Source organism: Perca flavescens, chromosome 13 (assembly GCF_004354835.1).
Source record: "Perca flavescens isolate YP-PL-M2 chromosome 13, PFLA_1.0, whole genome shotgun sequence".
NCBI classification, from domain to species: Eukaryota; Metazoa; Chordata; class Actinopteri; order Perciformes; family Percidae; genus Perca; species Perca flavescens.
Genome location: NC_041343.1, coordinates 22110072 through 22122963, shown reverse-complemented (window position 1 = coordinate 22122963; position 12892 = coordinate 22110072). Strand labels below are relative to the sequence as shown.

The window sequence follows — 12892 nt, the reverse complement described above, 5'->3', positions numbered from 1 at the left end:
CTTCCGGAAAGTTTCTTTCACCCACAGAGCTGGAGCTCTGAGCATCACTTTGAGCACAGAGCAGACGCGGCATCAGCCGATTTTGCCGGGGCTTCAGCACCGGATATATTTTGAAAAGTGTGCATCACTTAATGTCCACTCTCGCTGTAAAAATAGAGATGAGCAGCACGCCTTCCGTTGTCTGTGCAGCTTCAGGTTTATGATGGAAAAGCCAATCTACAAGAAAATAAATAGCTGAAAGCTATACAGAAAGCCTGACAGCCTTACTGCAATATATTCCATTATGTTTTTATATTTAGATTGTAATTATGTTTCCCTTTACATAAAGCTATTTCCAGCATAAATTGATTCAGAAAAATGAATAAATAGGTGCATACAAATTCACCAGTATGCAGGAAATGAAGTGTTTAATGCTCAAACTTTTCTGGGGGAGGACCCCTAGACCCCATGCATCATCAAATCTTTTCTTCTGCAAGTCTGAGCAATTATTAATAACAAAAAAAACAGTGATAATAATTGTATTAATGAAACACCCCCATTTACGCAGGAATGTCACTCTTGCCTGTCTTCAAAACTTGAGAGCCTTGGTGTCTATACAATTCCCTTTATAGGAAAGAACCCACATGGGTGCTAAATTAAGCCACGCTAGCAGCTCTGTGGGGCTGTATTTAGGCAATGGTGCCTTGAGTGAAATGACAATAAAATACTAGCAGGTAATGTTCCCAATGTTAGTTAAGTGTGTTAGCATGCTAATTCTTGCTAGTTAGCACTATACACAAAGTACAACTAATACTAATGGGAATGTCATTTGTTGTGCAGGTATATGATCGTAAACCAAAGATTGTGACCGGATGATGGTGCTAGATCAATAAAGTTATTACAATTAATTCTGTGGGTAATATGAACATCTGTATTATATTTTCTGGCAATCCATCCAAAATCCAATCCAAAGTTCCTGGATACATAATAATTCTGCCCAACTGGTGGCACTAGATAAAATATAAAGGATCATAAATAACTACATGAAGTTAGACAGATAAGTTGGAGAAGCAGAGCAAACAATGAGAACAATCCAGGGACATAGAAATATAAGAAAGACAGTGTGGTAAGGCTGCACACTATGCTGGATGGAGGAAAAGTACATTTAAAGTGTATTCAATGAATGAAAAGACAATGTTTGGGCAACTGCAGAAACCTGTTGTACAGACTACTGATGAGATTTAAAGAGATATCTGCAGTGAGAAAAGAAATAATGGCTGCTTAACGCTTCAGTCACCATTTTCCCAGACATCTTTGTACACACAGCTTCTGAGATTTTGACTGCTTAAAAACCAGAGGTAATCTTGTCATGGCGACAGCTGCTCCGTCTACCTCTCCTCCCTCCTCAGCCTCTATTTCCTCCTCACTATTACCTGTTTTTTCAATTCTTCTAACCTCTTTCAGATGCGCCATTCCTCAGCTGCCCGCCAGCTGTGGCTCTTGAGTTTCCCTGGTCCTGCTCAACAACTAACTCAGTCACCTGCTCACCCAGTCGCACCTCATCTGTACATAGCTCCAGTACATTTTGGCATCATGGCTCATTTATATGTTGAAATAGTTTTTGAACAAAAGTGGAGGTATTCCGCACAGAGCAATAAGATATACTAATTGAAAAAGCCACCTATGTTGTGGCTCCAGAATATTATATTATTATAGAAAATATTACCAATAGGCAGGTTACAGTCAGTTCAACTGCCTAGTGTTGTTTTGACAACTAGAATGGCACTCGGAGAGCGCAGACTCAACAAGGCCAATGGTGCATAAACATGCTCTTTGATGGTGCCATTTCCTGAGTTGGGAAGTCGTTCTTCCGACTTCAGTATTCCATGAGCTTTAAGTCTTAATGTGGAAACAACATGGATGCTACAAAGAAGACCTGTTGTATTTTATTGCTCAGACCATTTATAAAATACATTGATAGCTGTTTCCATTATTTGCATGACAACGAAGAGCAAAGTATACAGATCAGGTGAGCCATGGAAAATAATCGTTATTTTTTCCAATTATTCCAAACACACGAATGCAGCACAAATGCCCAATTGCACAATGTTAGCGAGACACATAACCTCTTTGGTGGAGGTAATAACACTTGACATGAGTCTGACTCACAGGCTGAAACATCATTCCTACATTTCATTCTTGTACCTCATTCTTGTACAGTCACATTTTTTAATGTTGAACTCACATCCAAGTCACCAGGGAATTGTAAACGTGCTAGGAAGTACACACACAACAAAATGCTAAGAGCAATGAATGTTGTTTCCTGAACTTATCAGCATTCCAGTGGAGGAGACAGGTGTTCACACTGATCTAATGTGTAATGTTCCTCTCATATGAGGGGGCTATACAATGCCACTTTGTTGTTGCTTTTACATTTATCCTAGTTTTTTGTTGCTTGATCGCCATCCTCCGTATGAAGTGGAAGAAAAAAAAACTCCTCTTTTTTTTGTTCTTCATTTTATCATACTGATCACCATCATCATCACAGCAACACAGCAACCACCGCCAGTTAATTGGTTCTGCTAATGAGTAAGCACCTACCAATATGTCACTCGTGACAAAACCATCCTTTTTTCAGTATACAAACAACCCACTTGATGTCTGTCCTTTTACTGCATTTAAGTGGCACACAGTGTAAACTAAATGGATTATTAAAACTCTATAGGGAGGCACATGTAACTAAACCTACCAGCATGGATAATGCAAGTTGGGGCATGGGTTGTTTCAGCACTCCACTCACACAATTCATCCACTCCTCCTTCGTTTCCTCCAACATCCCTAGTGACTTTCCTCTGCACACGCTTGCTGTATTTACTGTATTCGTTTGTACAGTAATATATATACAGCTTCTGTGTACAGTATGTTTTTCTCTTTTTTTTGCTGAATCTGTTGATAAATGTAGCATCAAAGCCTAATAAATAAAGGACTAAAATAGACAGTCCATAACATAAATGTTACCATAAATGCTAATGGTATGGGTAAAAAATAAACTACCGTCACCTAGATAATTAGTATCAGACCTGATATGTGTTCTGCTGACCCCCAGGGCAGCTGGAATTATAGATAATGCATTGGTCATATCTGTGCATTAGGCAGTGAAGACTTTGAGGGAATGGAGAGCTACTACATAGAGAGCATTTGGTTAATTTACAATTAATACAAAAAGTCACGTCATAACCTACCAAATATACTAACTCATGGTGGATATCACCATATAACGGGCTTCATAGAGCCCTGCAAGCCCATCGGGGCCTGACGGGGCCCGACAGGCTAAGCCCATTCGGGCCGGGGTCGGGCCGTTTTTTTTTTTTTTTTTACAGATCGGGCTCGGGTCTGACTCGGGCTTATTTTAGCTTCTCTCTTCAATGTGCCCATCTTAAGGCCGTTTTACAGTTGTGCAGAGGCTCCAAGCAGAGCTCTCGCCGTAGCCTATGTAAGTGGCCTGATGTTTATACTTGTGCGCTGGTGTGTGCGTCGAGCCGCATTTGTGTGTGTGTGGGGAGTGTGTGGTAGAGTGAGAAGTGAGAGGGTGCCGGCGATCGGAGCGAGTAGCGACTCTAGAGTCATAGTGACAGAAACAAAGTGTCTCCTCTGTGTTTTCTGACCACGGTGGGGAATCTGTAGCAGGAAAAGTTGGCCCTCTCCTTGATTTCATGTTGTTTATGGAGAAGGTGTGACGTGTGTGTGTTTGCGCGTGTAGCAGAGACAGAGCGCATCAGAGAACGTGCGTCAGAGAGAGAGAGAGCACGTCAAAGAGCGCGCGAGTCAGAGAGAGCTTAAAAGTGATCGATGTTGGTCTAGGGTAAAGCCGGGTTCGGGCTGAAAAAATTGCAGGCGTTGTCGGGCTGGGGTAGGGCTTGAACCCCACTGGCCAGGGCCGGGTTAGGGCTGGAGTTTTTGGCCCGTGCAGGGCTCTAATACAGTATACACAGTGGCCAAGTAAGACTTGGTGGGTATAGGCAAATCACTAACTTGTTCGCAATGCTTACTTAACTATTTCCAATCCATTCAGAATGGACTTAATAAATGTAGAAAGAAATCGACATATTGTGTCCTTAAGTAGTCTGATTAAAGCTGTAGCCTACTATAAACATTTTTTATCTCAAGGTTCAAGGTATCTTTATTATCCCCACAGGACAATTTAGTTTACAGCCAGTAGTAATAAACAACAAACAAATATAGGTCAAATGACTACATATAATTAACGTTACAGGTGTCGCTCATACATGTAATAATAAACCTACAGAGAATTATCACCCTAATCTGCACTTTACCTCAGCTAAACAGATCATGGTTCTATGGCCCACATTAAACGTTTTGGTTCAGTCTCACCACTACCAGCTAACCTTTTTCAAGCATCAGCATGCAGCTGTTTTCAGCAGAAAAGCTCTGATAAACCCAGTGGATACCATCTACCCAGCACCAAACTGCAAACTGACACAGTTAGTGACTCACTGGTGAACATAGAGGAGTAGTTGGCAGCTAAGGAGACCAATATTTCCCTCAGGACTTGATGAATTTTAAAACAGGGCTAAAGGAAGAGTAATTATTGGATTTACATTAATTGGGTGGCCAGAAACAGGACTCCAAATGAATGCTAATGTTGCTTTGTGTCTGTCGGATGTGTAATTTGGCAACTGTTTCCTAACACATTTGCCATATCAACTTTGGTAGGTGATAATAAGTTGCATTTTCAGGTTGTTCTACTGCCCACAAGTGGCAACAAATAAAAATAATATATCCGATGATGCTTAAAGTGTAAACTTTATTTCAACATATGATACAAGTTGTTAACAGTATTCATGCTTGCATCCAGTCAACGCCTCTGAGATTGTGAGATTGGTCTTGTGTAACTGTTTTACTGTGTACTGTTTTACATCCTAGTGACAGAGAGTCATTATAGGGATTATATCAAATTGCCACTGCTAAAAGGAATTATATGGTTAACCAGTCATCTAATATTAAAAATGGCAATTGTGTTCTTAATGCCTAAATTGTCTATTGTTTTCTTCAACTTTCCACATGCAGTTATTAAAAATCTAATGAGGTCCCTTCTTTAGTGAACTGCACCATAAGTCAACTGCTATCCTATTCAAGCAGATTTTTAATGAAAATGTTATGTTTTAAGTCACACTGATGTATCATCTATCCTAAGCAGTAAAGAAAGATAATCAATACTGTTATCATTAGAGCTTGGCTTTCTTCATGCATTATGTTCGCTCCAGCTCTCTCCATTACCACACAGAGTCAAATCCTTGCTGAACCCTAGTTGAGTTTGTCTCTGCTGCTGTTACGTAAGTCAAACAGCTACTTTTGCTCGAGGTTAACATACCAGTTTATGAAGTAGTATGACTGGAGAAGAGCAAGGGATTAGGATTTGTGAATGTGTGTATGTACATGAAAGACAGAGAGAGAGAGTGTACATTCACACTAGAGACATCCTAAGTGTATTTATTTATTTCTGCCCTATATGGTAGCAGGCTTAAAATAGACTGTGACTAAGAAAAGAGACAAAGCAATAGTCAATCCAAAGGACTCCTGTAACTACAACTTAATGTAGCAGTTTTGAGTACTGACAAAGACTGCAATGATCAACCCGTGTGCACAATTTTGGTGAAACCCGGCCAGACAAAAGAGACAATAATGTCACAGTATCCTTTCAAGAACACAACATTAAGTTGCATCCATCATCTTCAAAGATTAATTATATCATCCATCTTGTATCATTTACATTATAATGAGCTGATTAAGGGGATATTTTCCTCACCATTGCCATTATAAACTGGGCGTAACATGTTTAAATCTGTGCCATGAAAATCTATTTAAATCATACGACTAACTATTTTGGCTGATGTCTACTGCTCATCAATTTACAATTCTGCCCACATCAGCAATATGATATTGAATACTGCTATGAAATCGATCTAGATACAACTACAGATGCAGACTTAATATCATTTTAAAGCTCTCAGGTCCGGACTTGACAATATGCAACAGCGGAGAAGTGCTTCCAGAACCTTCCTTTCCTTTCATCAAATAGCAAGCAATGATCTTTTTTTCTTAAAGCCAACAACATCCCATCAGAGATATATTCTGATGAGATGTTGAAATTACTGGGTACAGAAATGGGGGGCTCTGAATTCCAGTCCTTCTCCAACACTCAATAAGCTCCTCTTGACCTTTATGTGCATTAATAATGGTATTTCTGCCTTTTGGAGGAGAAGAACTTTAGTTCATCCTCAGACATGAGTATTCCTTCCCCTGTGAAAGCTGTTGGCTTAGGATTGAAGTGCTCAGGAGCTCAACCAAGAGCAAATATTGAGACTTAAATGGCAGTGGAAGAAAAATCACAATGGAGAATTGCTGGGAGGAAGGACAAATAAAGAAACCAACCAACTCCTCCATATGCCTACTGTACCTATTTTTTGTTCTTCCTTTGACCAGTGCATGAATTAAGGCGTGCTAAGCCACTTGCCTTGGGTTGAATGTCTAACATGATATTGGTATTCAGTGTGTGTCCCTCTCCGTACGTCCACCTCTGAGTCATGCAGAATGAACCCTCAGCAGCACTAGGTACATGACCTTCTCTCCAACACCAGCACCGCTTCTGGCTCTCCAATTGTTAATGTAAGAGCTTTCTCTCATATCTATCTTTGTCTCTCTCTCTGTCACATACATACAGAGGTGACAGTTTTGACTCCTAGCTCTTACACAATCATATCCTATCCCTTTTTTTCCCTCGAAGGCTTGGCACTTTGGCCCTGACACCCAGGAACAAGTGACCTTTCATGGATATATAATGAACACTAGCCACAGCCTCCTCATTCCATGTCTGGCTCTGGGCCTAAGTGACATGTAATGTAGTTTTGTACATGGTATATGACTCAATAAAGCCAGCTGTTGTTGAACAGTTTTACTCGTAAAACATATTAACAGTCATCGGTTGCTAACATTTTCTAGAGGCTTGTCTGTAACTAGGAAAAGGTAGGATGGGGGTTTTGGGTCATTAGAACTGCTTACACGACAAAATACTGGAGAGGACTTCATGTCCTCTGGGCCACTCACACTTGAAAGCTTACTTAGTTTGGTGACTCATCTAAAGTGAGCTAAAGGCCTGTGTTGTTTCTAAATGGGGCTCTGCTCTGTGACATTGGTAAGACATTGCTAAAACAGATGGTTTAAGACAAACCTCTTTGCAGTTCCTTATTTGAATGGCTCCTCTAGAGAAATCAAATATATACACTATGTTATCACACGTTCAAGTCTCTCCTTTTAATGCAAGGCCTTCAACAGAGAGCAGTGGTCGCTGATAGAAGAATATATTTTTAATAACAAAGCATGGGTCTCCCGCTCTGCCATAATGGCTAATAGGACACTGTTGGATACATCCCTCAGTGACATATCTCCATTATCCTCAACCCTGTTTCTCATCTGCTCTCTAAAGAAAAGACACAGGGTGGCTCTATCCCCACACCAAAATAAGTGGCAGACAGAGAGCCAGATGGGGGAGAGGAAATGGAAGAAAGGAAAGTGCTTCTACACCAGCTGCTATCCTGGAAAGTGGTTACATTTATAGGAAGGGGAGCAGATCAAAGATGCCGAAACCATTACGCACACATGTGGCCTCTTATTTTCATGAGAGTCCAATGGGTTAGGTGGTAATGACTCCCCTTTCACATTAGAGGGTGTTTAGTGGGCAAAAGCTGACAAAGGAATAGGATGATCAAAAGAGCTGTGCAGCACTGACTTTGTGTGTTTGGATGGAAAGTGGGTTTTCTTTTATTTGGCCATGTGTGTGGGTGTGTGTGGATATAAGCCCCGGCCCTGATGCACTTCTGGTTAGGAGTAATGCAGCTGGGATATACTCTACTCTTTTTTCCAGAAAGTTGTAGCCTGGAGGAGATGATAGCAGAGGAAATAATAAACAAAGCACAACAACCTTTGGAGCATCCTGTTGGCTCAGTCGTAAGACATGTACTACTGTATATCATTATGTTTTGTCATCTTGCTTGTGACCTCTTTTATCACTGTCTTTTAGATTTAACTCTCTGCTCCATGGTATCTAAAAAGATTCAATACCCCAAATATCTACTATTATTGTTATCATATTATTTGTTGCCTATACCCAATTGTGTGGTAATTTACCATAACAAAATCACTACTTTCCTTTCTGCTTAGAAAAGCTATACGTACATACATTGGATGAAATGTATCTTATGCATTAGGTGATTAGGATGTAGATACAAATGACATTTTACATAATACTTAAGTATTTACGTGCAAAACTCTAACTACAGTCTGCACAGCAGCAGTTCATGTGGACCAAACGCTATTTCGTTTTTCATTGCTTGCACACAGTTTTCAAAAGTCACGCACACTTATCCCATGACTTTAACCACAATGTGCACAACACTGTAGATTTACAGCACTTTGTTCAAATGCTAACACACTGCTGTCAAAACTGTTAACCACACATTCAAAACAGAATAGATTTCAGTCTGGTGCCTATCAAACACTGCTGATTGCAATTTTAGCTTAAAGCCTAAACAGGTGTCTTTGTTTTAGACTAGTTAGTGAACATATACGGTATTTATATAGAGAAAGCTTAGAAAGCCTTTTTTTATACAAACACCAAATAAGAATGAAACAATTATACACTGTACTGTTTGAGAGAAACAGGTAAAAGAGCAAAGATACCAATATGTCCAGGTAAGATGTCTGAGGTTATATACACAAACAAACAAACAAAATTAAAAAACACAATATCCTTACAATAGTAACACTGTGTTCTTACTGTTTTTCAGAAAGTAATGGAGGTGAAAGTAATGGAAACACCACATTCATTTGTATTTAGAGACGATGCAGACATCCAATGTGATGAAGAAAACTTGCCGCATGATGCTGGAGAGAGGCAGGATTAGTCACACTATTCTTTGGTACTGTTACGTATGTACCTTTAGTTTTTTTCCCCAGAAATTCCATAAATTACCAGAGACAAAATACTATATTGAAGAAAACTGCTGATTTTCATTCCTTCTTGTTTACCTTACATACAAATTGGTATATTATACAATCTATATCTTTTCCTTAAATAAACTATTGAGTAGTGTCAAGTCACTCAAATTGTTCAAACTGTAAAGATGAGAAAGTTTGTAATGTCTGTATTGGTGTTTGACGCTAGTGTTTTTACCCTCAGTGTGTTCTGAGTGACAGTGTGTGTTATCTCAGTGAGGACTGTTCATAGTGTTTGGCTGCACTGAGCCTGTGTGAAGAGTTGTGTTGCTTTGAATGAGTTTTGCAGGTGATGTGAACTGTTTAGCTCAGGTGACTGTTGGTAGTGCAGATTGTGGTTTGAGTTTTGCACATGTGACTCCAGTTGTGCCCACTGTTGTTAAGCAATCAAAAAAAACTGTAATTCCTGGAAATTTATCCAATGTCCACACTTACAATAGACATACTCTACTTGCAAGCACTCTTTCGCATGGACACAAGAATGTACAAACACAATTTAAGGCAGATTTCAAGCTCTTGCATCGGTTACACAGGGAAAACATGCCTTTAATTAGTGTGTGTGTGTGTGTGTGTGTGTGTGTGTGTGTGTGTGTGTGTGTGTGTGTGTGTGTGTGTGTGTGTGTGTGTGCATGTATGTGCCAAAGGTTTTGCAGGTCTTCTGGGTAAATACATACAAATAGACATCATCTGTTCTCTCATCTCATCTCTACACATCAACATGGTCTACAGGAGCAAAAGATAACAACATGAGCAACAGCCTTTGGGTGCTGCTGCCAAAAATATTCCAGTGTGTAACCATTCCCTGTGATCACAAAATGACTCATATCACAGCTAGCAACACCAAAACAAATGCAACAGCAGGCGGCAACTATGCGAAAGGTAAGAGTAAATAAACAGGTCAACCACAGAAAGAAACAATGTTACAAAAACATTACAGTATACCTATCAAAATCTCATGCATATCATTTTTTGCTCACCTTGTCAACTGTATCAGTGTCATGAGTGACCTTTCATGATGATAAAATGCAGCCTTGAGTTTCCTTGTAAACTGAGGTGCAGTTCTAACATTTCATCACTAGGAGGCGCACTTGTATGAAGCAAAACTCAATAATCTCCACTTCCCATATCCACAGCTCTCAAGTTCTTCCACTGTCACTATTTCTAGTTAAGCATTATACACCAGCCATAACAGTCAATCTAAAACATTTGTCATGAAGCAACATATATGTCAGTGTGAAATAATACCAGGGTGGAGACTTGGGCTAATACTATAACGTTCTCTATAAGAAAGAGCATTTTCTGAAATCATTGATTTTGTGAAGTTAGTGATGCTTGTCTTTGTGCCTGTTCAGCAAATTAAGCAGCAATTACCTTATTAAACCAAGAACAAAGCAACCATCTATGTCAGTCAATTAAAAAAAAAAACAGAGAGGTTGAAAAGACACATTTACACAGACCTGCATTAAGAGGGGGGTTCCCCAGGTAGTCTGGGAGGGTATCCCCCCTCCTAGGTTTATTCTTAGCAGGGATCATTAGCCCAGAATGGTCACTCATTGTCAAAGTTTAGGTGATAATGGCCTACTTACCATATTGACTTCTGATACCATGTCTATGCTGGCTATGTCTATATTCATTCCTACGCCAACAGGAGGACCTAAAATAGATCAAAATAACGGTAAGCAACAGATACTGTACATCAGGTTCAGCCTGTTTGATTCACTGACATATTTTAAGAGAAACGTTTAATAATGTAAGTGATGAAAACACAGATTAACACTTGTGAATTTAGCTGTTGTCAGCCTGATAATAGTTTACAGTGTTCATTCCGGATGGGATTAGACGCGCTGAGCTGTGGTAAAAGTGCTGGTAATTCCCCTAAAAGTTGTTGACATTAAATCACCTAGACCTAAACATGTTTCCGTCGCAGTGATCACCTAAATTGGAACATGAATATATACAAGAATGGGCAACATTTGTTTAAAATTCCAACAGACGTGCACTGGGAGTTGACAGCCACCTTCTTTTTTTTTTCATTCAAATAAATGAGCTGGATCTATTTTATCGTCCACATCCATCCTTCAACCACATCGCTAATGTGTTATCCTATTATGTCGCTACTCTGGGGTTTTTGACACATTTTGTTCGACTGTATCATATAACATGCCATAAACTGTGGAAGACGCCGATATTAAACGTCTCCTTTACTTTCCGAAATTGCAAAGGCAATTTTGTTATCGTGGATTAGGCTACGTAGCCATTTCAACACTGTACTATTATACGGGCAGACAAGGAGCAAACTCGAACATAGTTGGTTAAAATGCGAGTTCATTTACCTCCGAAATCTGGCCTCAATCGTATATCATAACCTTTCAACAGTCTATCCACCGTTTCTTTAACCAACGACATATTGCTAGGGTCACCGACACTATGGAAGAAAAAAAGAGAGAAAGGGTGCACATCAGATTTCAATACGAGACATTCTTGGACCATGAAGTGCCCAAGTATTTTCCATGCCGTCTGTAACAGTCACACTAAGAACAAATGAGTGAAGCATCCTTCGACTCTCTCACTTACCTTTGAGCGCACACCACAGTCACTACAACAGGGAGCAACCAGACGCAAAAACACCCCATTCTTCTCTTTCTGAACACTGCCATGCTTATGTGTATTTTTCTTTTAGTGAAGACAAACGAGGTCCAACTTATTCTTGCCAGTGCAGTAATTCCAATGCCGGGCGCATGCGTATTCCCGACCACAACATCAAGAAGTAGCGCTGCTGGTGATGATGGTAGTACCCAGCCACACAGGAAATTTAAAGGAGAACCAAAACTGCAAGTTACTCAGGGGCACATGGGGGTCTCCTGGTTTCTTTAAACCCAGATGATCGTGACGGGAAGGTTAGCAGTTCGAATCCACGGGGGCGAGGTGGAAAATGTGGGTGGAGTTGTCTCTGTCCGTTCGCTCCTTAGACACCCGTCAGCCAACTCATCTAGCTGTCCGTGAGCAAGGCACTTAACCCCACTGCTCCAGCAGAGCTGCTCAGGGGCTCCCAGCTGATGTATGGAACTTCTTGAGCGTGATGCAGAGCAGTACTAGAGAGAGCATTCAACTTAACTTTAGTTTGATAAATCAACACGTTTTCAAGCTGACCACCAACCCGAACGTCCACTACATTAAGTGGAATGCAAATGTGAGACATGAGATAAATAAAGACCGTGTTGTCTATTAGCCTATTAGGCTATACGCTGTGTTGTAATCACATTTATGTTGTGTTTATTGAAAAATACTGAGATTGCTCAGTGACACCTTCCGTGTATGGGTGTGGACTTGCAAGTGAGGCAGTTACCGAACAAGGGAGATGCAACTGTTCTTGTTGCTTGTAGTTTTTCTGGGTAGCTAAGGCGGGTCCCTCGGGAAAGCTGAGGGAACATACCAGATTCACCGTTTGCTCACTCCTTCCCAAAAAAGAGAGAAACGAAAAAAAAAACACCTCGCTATCAGTTGATGACTCTGTCCATGGTTCTGAAATGTGTGAATTCAGTCACCCCCTCTCTCTCTCTGACTCTGTCCATTGTGCTGAATGTGCTCCCCTTTCTCACTATCGCTTTCTCTCCACACAAAAGGGGAGTTCCGTGCTATAAATGCATCCCTGCACCAACAGTTGCTCAGCATTGATCCTCAAGCATTCGGGCCTCTGACGAAAACGAGAAGCGTGGCTTAATACTCTGAGCGTTGCGGTGCTATTGCAGTGCCTTGGGGTTGAAAGATGCATGGAGCAGAGCACTATGCACTGAAGCCTACACTCAGCGCATCTTTCGCAGCCATGCACGCTTGTGGCTCC

The 12892-nt window shown here is 40.5% G+C and overlaps 1 protein-coding gene across 4 annotated transcripts in view; it reads right to left on the bottom strand.

The window, feature by feature from the left end:
* Positions 1 to 11748, bottom strand: part of gabrb2b (gamma-aminobutyric acid type A receptor subunit beta2b) — a 57641-nt gene extending 45893 nt beyond the window's left edge. For all 4 annotated transcript variants that reach the window (XM_028595295.1, XM_028595293.1, XM_028595294.1 and 1 more), the window contains exons 1-3: positions 11626 to 11748; positions 11385 to 11476; positions 10638 to 10705 (exon numbers count right to left, since the gene is read on the bottom strand). In XM_028595295.1, coding sequence (XP_028451096.1) covers positions 10638 to 10705; positions 11385 to 11476; positions 11626 to 11708 — 243 coding nt within the window. In that variant the 5' untranslated portion in view covers positions 11709 to 11748. The remainder of the gene's footprint in view (positions 1 to 10637; positions 10706 to 11384; positions 11477 to 11625) is intronic.
* Positions 11749 to 12892: the final 1144 nt, after the last annotated feature.